At 39.6% G+C, this 16,762-nt stretch overlaps 1 protein-coding gene across 1 annotated transcript; it reads left to right on the forward strand.

Moving 5' to 3' along the window:
- The first annotated feature begins 390 nt into the window (after positions 1-390).
- On the forward strand, positions 391-16,551 carry ZFP28 (ZFP28 zinc finger protein). The gene is made up of 8 exons (XM_011996999.1): positions 391-435; positions 537-628; positions 7,503-7,629; positions 7,804-7,899; positions 8,959-9,122; positions 9,767-9,881; positions 10,210-10,305; positions 13,434-16,551. The coding sequence occupies exons 2-8, from the start codon at positions 620-622 to the stop codon at positions 15,140-15,142; spliced, it is 2,316 nt and encodes a 771-aa protein (XP_011852389.1). The 5' UTR covers positions 391-435; positions 537-619; the 3' UTR covers positions 15,143-16,551.
- Positions 16,552-16,762: the final 211 nt, after the last annotated feature.

Consider the following 16,762-nt stretch of genomic DNA (forward strand, 5'->3'; position numbering starts at 1 on the left):
CAAAGCCCCGGGCGGGCCGAGGCCCGACGACAGGGACTCCAGCCACCTTGGCCCTCCCTGCCCGGGGAAGGCCGCGCTCAAGGAATGGCCTCGCAACCAAAGGCCAGCGAGGAGCGGCTACTACGGGGCCTGGGCACAGAGGTGAGAGTGACAGGTGTTTGGGGCCGGGCGGACAGGGACGAATTCATCTCGGGATGAGATCTGGGAGGGGGTTGGGCACTCGGGGACCAGTTGCTGGAGAACTGTGCCCCTGGTCTTTGAAGCTGGTGGAGCGGGGGAATCTGAAGATTTGGAGGCTCAACTGACTCAGAGCGCCAAGCCGCGGTAAAAGGGTGTTGACTTTCCCAGGGTGACTCTAACTGGACACTTTTCCTCTTTTCGTGCTCCCAGGGAGAAAAAAAAACTATCTCTACGTTGTGGCGGTTCCTAGGCAGGGTAATGACCTGATCCCACCTGCTCATGCAGGAAGGGACGTTTCTAGGCTGGTGATTTGGGACTGTGTAGACCTGGTCTCTAGCTACTCCCTTCTCTTCCAGCTCTGCCTTCCAGGGACACTGCTCTTCCCAAGGAGAGAAACCAGAAGCTGGAGGCTGCGGGGACAGGAATTGAACCTAAAGCCATGTCCCAGGTGAGTTGGCATTTCATCTCTCGTCTCTGAAATGCAGTCTTGCTTTTCGGGACTTAATGTTGTTTATTTTCTTGAAATTTTTCAGTTTAAGAGACCTGTTTGGGTGCGGGTTTCTATTTCTTCACATTCTAGTGAAGTGATGGGCTACAGGGAAAAGTTTAAGCTGCCCAGGGCCTCCATGCCTGCTGCTTCTTCATTCCAGTCAGCCTTCGTTCTTGATTGATGAAATGAGTCAGTCTCTCCCTTGTACCGCTTTTCTCAGAGGCACTCTGATGAAGGAAGTGTGCTCCTTGAGGAACACGGCAGATCCTTCTGCTATACGTGGTTTGTTCGGTGACCACTTTGTGCCAGCCACTGGACAAACCAATAGCTAAGCCCCATTCCCTGCTCTGGAGCTCACAGCCTGTTGACCCAATGTCAAGGAAACAAGCAAGATTCTAGAATGTGATCATCCTTGGGCCAAGTATTATGAGCGAGGACTATAAGGCGCTCCTGGCTTCCAGCCTCTTGTAGCGGAAGGGTAGGCGTATTTACCAAGGAGGTGATTTTTGAGCCTTGCCTTGAAGGGAGAGAAGATGTTTGGGAGGCACAGTAAAGACAACATTTTAGGGAGAGGAGGTGCAATATGAAAGGCTTTCTTTTTCCCACTTGACTTTGTGGCTTTAAAAAATGCCAATAAATAGTTGTGTTTGTTTCTGTTGGCTGTGTCCCATAAATATCATAGCTAGCTCATTAATAGATGAACCATTTCACTTCCACTGGGGCCTCAAAAAATATATGTACAGATGATTCAGCTTCCGGTTGACCTGCCCAAACTGCTCTTAAGCGGGTTACTGTGATCTTCACATTACCAGATGCAGTGCTCAATTCTTAGTCTTTTTTGACCATCATTGGAATTTGAAATAGCTCAGAGGTTGGCAAACTTGTGCTGGATGAGGGCACAGCAGAAAATGTGTTAGGCTTTGAGAGTCTCTGCTGTGCCTACTCCTTTCTGCTCTTACAGAGCTAAAGTAGCCAAAGAATGAATGGATGGGCTGTGTTCCAGTAAAACTTTATTTACAAAAACAGGTGGCTGCCAATCCCTCAAATAGTTCATCCCTGTCCTTCAGTAGGCTCCCTTTTTCCCTTGGCTACTAGGATCCCACACTCATCTGACTTTCATCTTCCTGACTTCTCAGTTTTTGCCACAGTTCTTACTCACCTCCCTGACCTGGAACAGTGTGTGCCTCAGCACTCTGCTCTTGGCCCTTTCTTTGTTGTCTGCATGCTGTCTCCTGGGGATATTAGCCTGTTCCTTGTCTGTAAAACCTACTCACATGGTGCCTCCTCCCAAATTCACATTGTGAGCCCAAACCTCTCCTCTGAGCTGCGGGCCTGTGTATCCTGCTCCACTCCTCTGCCTGGGTGTCTAACAGGTAACTCAAGCCAGCCTGTGCAGACCCGAAGTCCTGAGAGTCTCCCATAAACCAGTTCCTCCCACAGCTTGAGTCCTAGTCAGTGGCCGTTTCATCCTCTCAGTTACTCAGTCCAAAAGCCTTATCATTATTGTCTCATTTCTCTCCTTCTCCTTCCATATTTGGTCCTGTTGCAAATCCTGTCAGTTCTATTTGCAAATTATGTGCAAAATCTGGCAGTTTTCATCACATCTGTCACCACCAGCAGGTCCAAGTCCTCCTGTCTCTTACTGTCAGCTTCTTGACTGTGCTTCTGTGACCTCCTGCTTCTGCTCATGCTCCCCACAGCCCCTTCCCTATGAGCAGCCAGAAGGGTCTATTCAAACATGTCACCGTGTGTCACACTTCGTAGGCAAAGATTTGGGGCAGTTTTGCCCAAATGTTTGATACAGAAAATATTTGGTGGATGAATGTTTGAATATAGTCTTAAAGTTCTCTTGTGGCCAGTGTTTTGATATTTAGTGTTAGAATAGTCATTCTTATACCTGAAAATGTGCTTCTTCCCTGATTTTGTTTTTCTGTTTTGTTTTTTGCTTTTAGAGACAGGGTCTCACTCTGTCACCCAGGCTGGAGTACAGTGGCACAGTCATAGCTAATTGCAGCCTCAAACTCTGGGCCTCAAGCAATCCTCCCATCTTGGCCTCCCAAGGAGCTGGAATCGTAGGTGTGAGCCACCATGCCCAGCCCCTAATTATTTTGTGTGAATACATTCCTAGAAGTTTTTCTTTCCTCATGGATTAAGGTTTCCTAAGCTTATGTGAAATCAGAATACTTCTAAAATTATTATTTTGGATAGAACAGCAGTGGTGCCTCAAAAGCTATAATTCATGCTTTGAAAAATGCATGCTTTGAAAAAATGTACACTTCATCAGGAAAAATAGTTATTACCAAATAAATGTTTATTCATATGTTTCAAAAGCTAACTGAATTGAATTGAAACAAATCTTTTTAGTGTATTTTTTCTATAAAGTACTTCCTGTTCATTCTTTTCTATGAAATCTCAACAGAAATATTTTTCTGTAAGTGTAAAGTTGCTTTTATTTTTTGTTGGTTTGTATTCTTTTAATGTCTCTATCTTCGTGTGTCTGTGTGTGTGTGTTTATATATTATATGTATATATGTATGTATATATTATGTAATATATGTATATATAATACAGAATATATGTAATGTGTTTACATATATAATTATATTTTATATATAAACACATGCATACACATATACATATAAATTATACACATATATTACATACATATATAATATGCATACATATATAATATATATTACATCGATTATATATTATATGTATATGTATATATACTTTTATATATGTATATGTATATATAATTTTTTTTAAGGGATGGGAGTCTCACTGTTTTGTCCCAACTGGAGTATATTGGCTATTTTCAGCACAACTGTAGTGTGCTACAGCCTCAAACTCCTGGGGTCAAGGAATTCTCCTGCCTCAGCCTTCTGAGTAGCTGGACCTATAGGCATGTGCCACCATACCCAGTTCATATGTGTATTAAGATGAGTTAACTTACATCAGATGCCTATATCAGGAGTAGATTCTGTGCCTGTATAATGTTTCCTCTGTGGTATAGTGTAAAAATGTGAAACCCGTTTTGAAGTCTGCATATTTATGTTGCAGCAACAGGAATAAGAACAGGACCTGCACATTTGACAATGTTTTGTCTCCATCTAAATTAAGTAGGTTGATGGAGACATCAGTTAGGGAAAGTTCTTTTTATTTTCATCTGAAAACGTGTTTTCTCCTGGAACTTGTTTCACTATCAGGGTGAATGGATACTAAGTATTACTGCTATTATCAGAGTGGAAAGTTTTAATAGAAGTAGAATGGCAAAGTGGTCAAAGGTCATGGACCAGGTTCACATGCTAGCTCTAGCATCTAATCACTGCATAACCTTCAGGCAACTCAAGTGACCACATTTTCTTCATCTATAAAATGAGGAAAATAATTAGACCTGCCTCAAGCAGTTCTTGTAAGGATTAAGTTGTGTATAGTGCCTGAAACGAGGTACGTGGCACACAGTAAGGACTTACTAGTGTTAGCTGGCAGCATCCTCATGTCACCATGACGGTTTTAGAAATTTACAGGCAAGACACTTAGATGGCGTACTTTAAAAAAAAAGTGTGTAATATAGGACAGAACTGGACAAATTATGGCCTATGGGCCAAATCCAGCCCACCACCACCTCCTTTTATGTGGCCCACAAGCTACAAATGAGTTTTACATTTTTCAGTGGTTGAAAAAAATCAAAAGAAGAATACGTGAAAATTAAATGAAAGTCACATTTTGGTGTCCATAAAAAAAATTTCATTGTAGCACAACATACTTGTTTGTTTATATATTATCTGTGATTGCTTTTGTGCTACAGTGGCAAAATTGAAGAGTTGTGGCCGAGGCCATGTGGCCCACAAAGCCTAAAATATTTACTTTCTGGCTCTTTACAGAAACACTTTGCTGACACCTGAAGTGGAGGTTAAGAGCATGGACTGTGGAGTCAGACTCCTGGGTTCAAAACCCAGCTCTACAGTTGACTGACTGTGATCCTGGGCATGTTACAGCTCAGTATTTCCTCATCTGTAAAATGGGAATAGTAATAGTACTGACTATTAGGATCATTGTGAGGATTAAATAAGCTAATATATAAGTATATAGAATAGTGTCTGAAGTGTTGTAAGTGCTTTCAGCTATTGTTATTGCTGTTATTTACAGTAAAAGACATTTGTAAAACAAAAGTCATTGATTCTGTACATAAAGAGCTGTCCGAAAAAAACAGAAAATGTCTTAGGAGGATGTATGTATGTTGCTAAAGTTAGGTCCCCGTACATGATTAAATTGAAGGCATTTAACAAACCACTGATACAAAAGCAGATCACTAATGCATAAACAGGATCAACCTGGGAAACTAGGGTTGATTCTTCTTGGCAAGCAAATAAGTTCCTCTTCTTTTATGCCAAGATGCTTCAACTTGCAAAATTATTGCTGAGAGCTGACCAGCATTTGTTTTAGACTAGCTTGCTCAGGTAGCCATATTAGTGTGTCTTTTGCTCAAGGACATTAAGCAGTTCTTGGCTGTTTCCTGCAAGTATTACTTCGTGGTTTACACTGCAGGGGGCCTTTCAGTCCCCAGCTTAGGAGATTTCTCCATCATGAGTTTACCATCGAGAGTGTAGCTCTGCAGTTGACTGATTCCACTACCTCTGCAGTTGATCTTCACTCAAATCGGGATATCACTTACAAAACCTTTTTGACCTATCTTTACACAATTCAGTTAAAAATGTCCTTAAAGTTTGGTAGCAGGTTAAAGAACATGTGATTGTATATTATTCAGCAGAAATTCAAACCTCAAAGGGACTTTTGTGTCTAGTAGAATAATGTGAATCTTTAAAAGGTTCAGCTTTTGGTTGGTGTTGTGGTTTGTTAAGTGAGGTATTTAAATTAGGTTTCGTGTAGTCAGATGCAACATGGTGAGGGACAGTCAGAGCAGAATGGCAAAAAGATTATTTATTACTCACAGATTCCAGAGAACGGTGACCAGCACACCTTGCAGGACTTACTGGAAGGGCCCAGAGACATTCAAGACACACATGCTCAGCCAAAGGGTGGGGACCAAGAGGGAGGGAGGGACCTGTGGGCTGGAGCTTTTATTGGGGTCCAGGGCATCATCTAGGTGTGTTTTCCAAGACAGGGTTGGCTTGGATACTTTGAAGGGAGCTCAAGGCTCAGTAAGGGAACTTGAAGTTTACATTATCAGGTTCACCAGGCTTCATGCAGACGTACAGTGGTCAGTTCATAGTATGGGGCCTTTTCTATCTAGAACATACAAATGGGGACTGGGCGAGGACTGCCTGAAAACATATAGGTCAAGGGTGACAAGCAGAGGGAGCATCCCTATGAATGAGAGTTATGACAGTCAGCATCATCATAACTCATGTTCACTGCATGCTTCCATTGTGCCTTGCACGTTCTAAGTGCTGTGTATGTATTGCCTCATTTAATCCAAAACGTAATCTATAAGGTTGGTATTGTTGCCTTTTCCATTTTATAGCTGGGGAACTGAGGCACAGAGGCATTAGGTAACCAAGTGAGGTTTCGTAATTCAGCTTTTGGGGTAGTCCAACTGTTTTTCATGTTCATTTAAGTTTAGACTTGGAAAATCTCACAGCTGCTAGTCATTTAAATCTGCCTTCTGTTAGCCACAGGTTCCTGGAATTAGAGTTGCAACTGAATAAATGTTTAAAATACATTGGAACGTATCAGAGTTGTAGGCTGAAACTGTAAAACTACGCTGCATAAAAATCTGCCAGCAGGAGCTGAGCAGCCCATCTTGCCCGTCGGTCAGAAAAATCCTGATCATGCCGAGCTGTTAGCAAACGTGCTCCTGATAGCTCCTCGTAATGCCTAGCTTCTCCAACATGGCACCTTGGTTCTTAAAAGCATTTCATTAATTTAAAACATTATAGTGTTTTTCATTCTTATTACATATTCATTTTAGAAAAAGAATATTGCTAGATTTTTTTTAATGAACCTCTACTGAACACTAACAGTAAAAATAGAAATTCTTAGAACCCAGTTTAGTCATGAATAATATTGATGCTTTGAGGTTCATCTCAAGTTTATTGCCCCATTCTTATGCTGCTTCAGGCCACTCAAATGTCCCCATGCTGGACAGTGCTGTAGTACCTATTGTGCATAGAACAAGTTAGTCTTCGTTATTTATAGTTTTGAATTGATGTCAGGGGTTTTTCTTGCGGCTGCCTCCTTTCACTCCACAAAACTGCAAGTTCTCCAAAGGCAGGGGCTGTCTCCATATTTTTCTCTTTTCCCTGGAGTTTAAGACAGAATGAGGCTAGCTGTATAATACCTAACTAGATCTCCAGAGTACTGAGTTTATAGTCTCTTACTCAAAATGAAGACAAGGAATCTTTAGACCCCTATATTAGTTTGTTAGGGCTGCCAGAACAAATACCACAGAGTGGGTGTCTTAAACAACAGGAATTTCTTTTCTCAAGGTTCTGGAGGCTGGAAGTCCAAGATCAAGGTGCCTGCAGGTTTGGTTTCTCCTGAAGCCTCTCTCCTTGGCTTGCAGACGGCCGTCTTCTCCCTGTGTCCTCACGTGGCCTTTTCCCTGTGCCTGCACACCGTGGTATCTCTTCCTATTTTAATAAGGACACCAGTCAGATTGGGTTAGGGCCCCACCCATATGACCTCATTTAACCCTAATTACCTCTTTGAAGGCCCTGTCTCTAAATACAGTCACATTCAAAAGTGCTGGGGAATAGGACTTTAATGTAGGAGTTTTGTTGGGGGACACATTTCTTTCTATAACAGCCCCCCAGTCATGTCGGGGCATGAGCACTGGTTGAGCAAGAACATGGTTGTATCATTTCAGGGCTTGGTGACATTTGGGGATGTGGCCGTAGATTTCTCCCAAGAGGAGTGGGAGTGGCTGAACCCCAATCAGAGGAACTTATACAGGAAGGTGATGTTGGAGAACTACAGGAACCTGGCATCGCTGGGTAAGGGCTCCCACTCCTTTTTCCACCCCTCACCCTACCCACTTCCTTGACCTAGAAGCCTTTCATGCCTTTATCACCAAGACCTGCACTGCCCTCTCGCGTCAAGCCAAGGGGACTGCATCTCAGTCTGGACAGCCACACAGTATGTGACCAGGTTGTTTTTTATGTGTCTAGGACTTTGTGTTTCTAAGCCCGATGTGATCTCCTCATTGGAACAAGGAAAAGAGCCTTGGACAGTGAAGAGAAAAATGACAAGAGCCTGGTGCCCAGGTGAGTGTGGGAGAACCAGGTAGGGTGAGGCCACTGCTGGTCACAGTTCAGCTGCCTCAGACACGCAGCATCTTCAACAGACTCTTCCTAAGCCTCTTGCAGTATCTGTTATTTATACTATTTGGGAATACAGAAATTTCAACTACATCTTTTATTTCTAGAACAGCAGATTATCAAGTAAGACAAGGAATTAGAATTATAGATTTCTTTCAGAGGTTTTATCCTAATAGGAAATGGTAACAGTTTCTAAAGAACTGAGAATCTTACAAGGTTTCTTTGTTCAATTCACATTTAAAGGAAACGCTTGCATTGACACCAGGACAAGTTACTGACAGTTATAAATTAAAGTGACTCACATGGGTCAGTATATGGCATCAGAGAACAAGAATGTTTGTGTGAAGTTTCCAATTTAACATCATATGAAATCACATACTTCGAGCTAGTTTAATGACATAAAACTGTTTTTTCTTCCTGCAGATCCTTCATCTCTTGTTGAGACTAGTTAATTATGAAGACTTACATTTTTAAGGCCAGGATCTGGACTTTTATTAGTTAGCATTGTAATAAAAAAAAAAAAAAAAGGAGGTACGTAGAGATAAAGATGAAATTTTTGCTAGGTGAAATGGACAGTGAAAAAGAGTTGACTTAAAGCTGAAATAAGGATCATATAGCAGTTTTTTTCTATAGCCTCCACTTTCTCTTTATATTAGACATTTTATCATACATTTTTTTTTGTGAGCTCCCTTATCTCTTGATTTTTAATTGCTTTTTCCAGTCTTCTGCTAAAAACATAATGTGAACTCTTGTTCAGCTTTTAGGTGGGAAAGGTCTTATTGTGTCCTTTAGGACTATGGCTACACAAATTTAGGAATGTAGGGTTGGTTGAATATTGCTAGTAATATAAGAAAGCTTTCAAAACGATTTGCTTTTCATTTTCTTCCATAAAAATAAGTGACTATCATATGCTTTTTTGTGGCTTTTAATTTAATGGTTACATTTTGGAATTTTTCTTCATACTAACACGATAAAAGATATATTCGCCTTCTTTATATCTTTCAGACTTGAAGATTGTGCGGAAGATCAAGGAGTTACCTCTCAAGAAGGACTTCTGTGAAGGAAAGCTATCCCAGGCAGTGATAACAGAGAGACTCACAAGCTATAATCTGGAGTACTCCCTGTTAGGGGAACACTGGGATTATGATGCTCTGTTTGACACACAGCCGGTAAGTCAGAAGACACATTTCAGGCAAGAGGAAGTATCCTTCATGAGGAAACTCTTCTTGAGGGAAGAGACCATGACTACAATAACTATAGGAGAAGTTTTCATTTGAATACAATACTTCTTATAGACAGATTATCCCCTCAGAACAGAGTGCCTAATCTCAATACACATAAGAACAGTGGAGGGGGAAACTGAGTTGTAATGAATTACAAACAAATCTGTCAAGGTCAGAAATGTTTGACTTGCGATGAATGTAAGAAAGCTTTGAGCAGAATATCGACCCCTCCTTTTCATCAAAGATTTCATACAAGAGAAAAACTCTGTGGACTTGTTGAATAATTTGTATGAATATGGGAAAGCCTTCCGTCTGTGTTAAAAGGTTCATACTGTGTGTAAGTTCATACTGTGTGTAAGTATGACAAACTCTCCATAGCAGAAAGTTTCTCCTATTTTTCTGTGTTTTTCCCCAAACATATATGCTATAACTAAGCCCTATCATTATGTGACCTGGTGTACCAGAACTTAAGTTGCAGTTCTTGGTATGGAGTGCCTTTTTTTGCAGTGTGTGGACACAGTCCATCCCACTGGGACCAGGTGGGTTCATGAACATGGTTTGATTTAAAAAACGTGCTTTTACCATTGCAGGGCTTGGTGACTATCAAAAACCTGGCTGTTGACTTCCCCCAGCAGCTACACCCAGCTCAGAAGAATTTCTCTAAGAATGGGATATGGGAGAACCATAGTGACCTGGGATCAGCAGGTAAGGATGTCCTTCTCCCATATCTGAATCTGTCATTGGGTACCTCCATTTTCAAACCAGTTTTGAATTATGGAGGAGGGAGGGAGTGTCTTCTGACGTGCTGGCCTGAATTTTTGTTGTGGATTCCTAAGACAAGAATTTGGCATTTGTAGAGGTGAAAGATGGTGTCTTTGTTATGCTTAAAGCGTTATCTTCTGTGTCTTTCAGATCCTACTCACCTGTTTTACTGCTTCTTTCAGCAGTAACACTTTTCTATCAACAAGGAGTGGTTCTCAATTTTAGGATGGCAAGAGTATTGGCCAAACCTCCTCTCTTTTCACTTTTGCAGGACATTGTGTGGCTAAGCCAGATTTAGTCTCTTTACTACAGCAAGAAAAGGAGCCCTGGATGGTGAAGCAACAACTGACAGGAAGCCTGTTATCAGGTGCGTGCAGGAGAGCCTAATGTGGAAAAGTCACTGTGAGAGAGAGCAGAGCTTTTATTAAAAAGGTTGCATCCTCACTAATATACAGTAGGAAATTTTACCAGGCTCTCTGGGTCTGGAAAGAAAATTGAACTCCAGGATTTCCAAATAATTCTTTCCTCCTCCTTTGCCCCCTTCTCTCCAGTAACTCCCATTTCCCTGAAGTTCCTTTTTTTCTTGACCACTGGGACATGTATCATGCACTCACTTCCTTAAATGAGGAACTGGGATGTGTATCATCTACTCACTTCCTTTTCCGGACCCTGATGCACTTTTGAGCTGACTTCCAAAGGTTTTCTCTTCTATGGTTAAATAGCCTATTATTTTCATCATGCATCCATTCCTGTGAGAACCACCAATTGAAAGTTATGTGACTGAGCCACTCTGCTGAGTATTGGCAGGCGACTGGAAACGGAGAATTACACATACATGTAAACCATCAGTGAATTACTGTAATGGAAAGGATAAGACATGTTTATGGATAGCTTGCATGAAGTCGAGTTTGCAGAATTTCAAATGGGCATTACAGAGACAAAGAAGATGTTGTTCCCAATGGCTTCTATGTTTTAGTAGGACAGGTGGGCAGAAGTTGAATTGCAAGAAGGCGGAAGTAAAGGATCTTTTCCTCTTGATACACAAGGGAAAGAAAGGAAATTTCCATAGAAATAATGGTTTGTAGAAAATGTAATGGTTTAGTTTGGCAAAAGAATAGAAAACCATGACCTTATCACAACATACACCTTAGACCCATTTAAGTTAGGATAAACACATTTTTCACATAGTAGAAATTATAGTGTACATTCAGTTATGCATTCACATGTTTTTCATGTAGATTCCACATTGTGTATGTCATTGCTCAGTTAGGTTGCTTTACATTTCTTAGTGTTAAAGATAGAATAGATTTTTCAAGTTAAGTGAAAACTACACATTTTGGGGATTGCTGTATTCCTGGATATGAGCACCTGCTGGGCTCTGAGAGTTGTTTGTTTTTGGTGACTAGCAACAATTAGATGGATGAGTTTAATTGCATCTTGAAAGCACTGGTTATTTACATGAAAACTTGTGCTCATTATTTGTTGAAAGATTATACACTAACATTTTTATGAAAGAAATTGAACATTGTTTTGTAAATTTGGTTTTTCTCTTTATCTTTTTGTAAAATGTCTGTCATTCATACCCAGTTCTCTTGTGTGTTAAATATTTTCTTAACAGTCTCAGTGACTGCTATGTATATAAGCATACTAATTCTGTGATATATTGTCTCAAACTATTTTTCACCTATGGCAATAAGAGTTTTTATTTTAATTAGGTCTTTTAAAATTATGCCACGTAAAATTTTTCAGTTTTTATATAGTCCAGTGTATTATTTCTAATGTGATTTATCCTATTTGTGTGCCTAACAACTTAACACACATAGTTCTACTTCATTTTTAATGACTATTTAGTATTATAACATATGAATATACATAATTTATTTAAATTATTTACTGTTGAGGATATTTAAACATTTAGGAGGTCTTCTCCAGTTTTTACCTATAATCAACAGTGGTCCAGTTTGTATGTATCTTCTTGCTTACATGTCAGAATATTTCTTGAAGATATATGCTTGGAAATGAATCTGCATGGTCAAAGCATACATATTTTTAAAGTGTCATAGATATTTTGCTGTACCATTGGTAAAGAATATATGAGAATACTGTTTCTAGACATCATCACCAATATGGCTATTTTGTAGTTTAAAAATAATTTTGCCACGCTGCTAGATGAAAAATGTTTTATTTAATTTGCATTTCCCCAACTACTTATGATGTTGAGAATATGTGCACTTAAATCTATTTAGAGTTTGTATTCTATTCATAGTCTGTTTATACTCATTACTCACATTTCTATTAGTTGTATATTTTCCTATGTTTATGCAACATTGATATGAATGCTTTTTTTTTATAAGTTTGATAAAATTTTCCCCCAATTTTCTGTGGTCTAGAAGTTTGCAAATGGTATTTCTTACTATATAGTAGCTTAACTTGGGAGTTATCTTCATTTATAGAAGCATGTACTTTGTTGATTTTTTCATTTGTTTCACTCCTAGATTTTAAAAAATGAATAGATGTCCCATTTGATTAATATAATACATTTGTTTGACCTTCTGTAACTTATTATTTCTCTCTCCTATATCCCCTTCCTTCCTTTTCTTTCTTTCCTTCTCATTTTTCCCTTCTTTCCTTACCTTTCTCTTATCTTCTGTATTTTGCTGTGTGGTCTGTTTTATTTTACATATTTTTTACATGTTTGTTTTATTTTACATTTTTTTACATGTTTGTTTTATTTACATATTTTTATTACAGAAAAGGACACATAAAATTTAACCATTTTAAAGTGTACAATTCAGTGACAGTATATTATGTGAGGTGATATGTTAATTAGCTTGATTGTAGTAAACATTTCACCATGTATGAGCATATCAAAACATTTTATACCTTAAATATATACAATTTTTATTTGTCAACTGTGCCTCAATAAAGCTGGAAAAATATTTATTGCCCAAAAAAGAGAAAATGCAAGGCTTCATTGTGGAATGGCCAGAGAACTGAGGATGTTTTCAGGCTTGTGGAAGTAGCCACGAAAATGTGAAAATTATTATTATTGTTTTTTGAGTCAGAGACTGGCTCTGTTGCCCGGGCTGGAGTACAGTGGCCTGATCATAGTTTACTGCCACGTCAACCTCCTAGGCTCAAGCAATCCTCCTGCCTTTACCTCCTGAGTAGCTGGGACTACAAGCACATACTACCATGCCTGGCTGATTTTTTAAAAAGTTTTTTAGAGATAGGGTCTTGCTATGTTGTGGAGGCTGGTCTTGAACTCCTGGCCTCAAGTGATCTGCCTCAAGTGATCCACCTCAGCCTCCCAAAGCATGGGGATTACTGGTATAAGCCACTGTGCCTGGCCCTAAATGTAATAGTTTTTAGAGGTGTAAAATGTATGTTGATGAATTCACTAATCAGTGAATTAATTCACTAGTTTTCCTTTTGGCAGATTTCTTTTTCCTAGCACATGAAAAAGGAAATGTGTGTTTTCTTGGTATCTTTCAGGCCAGCGATCTGTACGTGAGACCCAGGAATTATTTCCAAAGCAAGATTCATATGCTGAAGGAGAAACAGACAGAACCTCAAACACTAAACTTGAGTGTTCCAGTTTCAGAGAAAATTGGGATTCTGACTGTGTGTTTGGAAGGAAGCTTGCAGTAGGTCAAGAGACACAATTCAGGGAAGAGCCAATTACTCATAACAAAACCCTCTCTAAGGAAAGAGAACGTACGTATAACAAATCTGGAAGATGGTTCCATTTGGACGATTCAGAAGAGAAAGTTCATAATTGTGATTCAATTAAAAATTTTCAAAAAAGTTCAGTGGTAATAAAACAGACAGGCATCTATGCAGGAAAAAAGCTTTTCAAGTGTAATGAATGTAAGAAAACTTTTACCCAGAGCTCATCTCTTACTGTTCATCAGAGAATTCATACTGGAGAGAAACCTTATAAATGTAACGAGTGTGGGAAGGCCTTTAGTGATGGCTCGTCCTTTGCCCGACACCAGAGATGTCACACTGGCAAGAAGCCCTATGAGTGCATTGAGTGTGGGAAAGCTTTCATCCAGAACACATCCCTTATCCGTCACTGGAGATACTATCACACTGGGGAGAAACCCTTTGATTGCATCGATTGTGGGAAAGCCTTCAGTGACCACATAGGGCTTAATCAACACAGGAGAATTCATACTGGAGAGAAACCTTACAAATGTGATGTATGTCACAAATCCTTCAGGTATGGTTCCTCCCTTACTGTACATCAAAGGATTCATACTGGAGAAAAACCATATGAATGTGATGTTTGCAGGAAGGCCTTCAGCCATCATGCATCGCTCACTCAACATCAAAGAGTACACTCTGGAGAAAAGCCTTTTAAGTGTAAAGAGTGCGGAAAAGCTTTTAGGCAGAATATACACCTTGCCAGTCATTTAAGGATTCATACTGGGGAGAAGCCTTTTGAATGTGGGGAGTGTGGAAAATCCTTCAGCATCAGTTCTCAGCTTGCCACTCATCAGAGAATCCATACTGGAGAGAAGCCCTATGAATGTAAGGTTTGTAGTAAAGCATTCACCCAGAAGGCTCACCTTGCACAGCATCAGAAAACCCATACAGGAGAGAAACCATATGAGTGCAAGGAATGCGGTAAAGCCTTCAGCCAGACCACACACCTCATTCAACATCAGAGAGTTCACACTGGTGAGAAACCCTATAAATGTATAGAATGTGGGAAGGCCTTTGGTGATAACTCATCGTGTACTCAACATCAAAGACTGCACACTGGCCAAAGACCTTATGAATGTATTGAGTGTGGAAAGGCATTCAAGACAAAATCCTCCCTTATTTGTCATCGCAGAAGTCATACTGGAGAAAAACCTTATGAATGTAGTGCGTGTGGCAAAGCCTTTAGTCATCGTCAATCCCTTAGTGTACATCAGAGAATTCATTCTGGAAAGAAACCATATGAATGTAAGGAATGTAGGAAAACCTTCGTCCAAATTGGACACCTTAATCAACATAAGAGGGTTCATACTGGAGAGAGATCTTATAACTATAAGAAAAGCAGAAAAGTCTTCAGGCAAACTGCACACTTAGCTCATCATCAGCGAATTCATACTGGAGAGTCGTCAACATGCCCCTCTTTACCTTCCACGTCAAATCCTGTGGATCTGTTTCCCAAATTTCTCTGGAATCCATCCTCCCTCCCATCATCATAGCCTCAAGACGTCATTTCTGTTTGAGTACTCCAGCAGTTTAAAACCCCATCTCCCTGCCCTTTTGTTTTCTTTTTGTCCCTTATTAGTTTGTTCTTCACATGAGTGTAAATGTAACTTATTCACTCCTCTTGTAAAACTTGTAGTTTCTTTAATTGGTTAATGCGTGAGATGTGCTCAGCACAATGTCTGGTCCATATTAAGGGCTCAGTAAACTTAGCTCTTTTAAAAACTTTGTATTTGAACATTGAAAAGTTACAGTAGTCAGCTCTGATTAAAAAACGATGCAGTAGGATGAGGGTAGGAAAAAGCACAGTTTAGATCAGGAACAGCGTTCTCCAGTAGTGGGTGAGGTTTTGCCTTTGTTGGTTTAAAACTTGATTCTATAATGCCAAGTTAGTTTTGTGGCTTTCCATCTGACCTTGTGTGAATGTAAGGTGATGTGACCTTGTTGGTGAGAAAATTAAACTTTACATTTGACTTGATTTGTTTTAGAAAGTCTAGGGACCATGAATGAATAGGCCACCTGGGACAAATGAATTTTAAAAATCAGAAAAAAATGCAAGATTTATATGCATAAAGTTAAAACAACTGACATGTTACTCAAGAATTAGAAAACTGCAAGATTTGACCTGTTTAAAAATCACATTTATAAATGAACTATATTAAAACTTTTAAGGAACCATTCATTGTGAGGTAAACTGATCCAGAGTAGGGGTCAGCAAACTGACTCATGGCCACAGTCTCACTGACTGTTTTTGTATGGTCCATGATCTAGAATTTTAAAAAAATTTTAAGGGTTGAAAAAAGTGAAAAGAATATTTTCAACATGAAAATTATATGAAATTTAAGATTTGGCGTCTGTAAATAAAGTTTGGTTGGCTTCAGCCACACATTGATTTATACCTTGACCTTTATACTGGGCTACAGCAGCAGAGTTGAGCAGTGGTGACAGAAGACCTTGTGGCCTGCAGAGCCCAAATATCTACTGTCTGATCCTACACCGAAAATGTGTGTGATCCCTGCTATGGAGCAGAGGTTATCAAACTAAAGCTCATGGGCCAAATCCTGTCTGCTGCTTGTTTTTGTAAATAGAGTTTTATCAAACGACAGCCATGCTTACTTGTTTAGCTATTGACTATGGCTGCTTTAGACAACCATGACAGACTATATCGCTCGCAAAACTTCAAATATTCCCTATCCTTTAGCAGGAAGTTTGCCAACCTCTGCTCTAGAGAAAAATGTATAAAAGATTCTAATTTTATGAGGGTAATACAACTCTCACATCAAAAACAAGAAAACAAATGATAAAGGAACTCATTTATCAATAGAGGTGAAAGGAAATTATTAAACTATATTGAAAAGTAAAGATGTCAATAAAAGGAGAAATGATATTTTTCTAGAAGAAATAATATTGCTCAAATGTTTGTAAATTATAATTCAGTCCCAGTAAGATGTATTTACTTTGACAGTAACAGGGAAGCATAATTAGGCAAGAATAGCAAGAATTTTTTGTTTTTTGAGATGGAGTTTCACTGTGTTGCCCAGGCTGGAGTGCCAGTGGCACAATCTCAGCTCACTGCAACCTCCACCTCCCAGGTTCAAGCAGTTCTCTCTGCCTCA

Source organism: Mandrillus leucophaeus, unplaced genomic scaffold (assembly GCF_000951045.1).
Source record: "Mandrillus leucophaeus isolate KB7577 unplaced genomic scaffold, Mleu.le_1.0 Scaffold53, whole genome shotgun sequence".
NCBI classification, from domain to species: Eukaryota; Metazoa; Chordata; class Mammalia; order Primates; family Cercopithecidae; genus Mandrillus; species Mandrillus leucophaeus.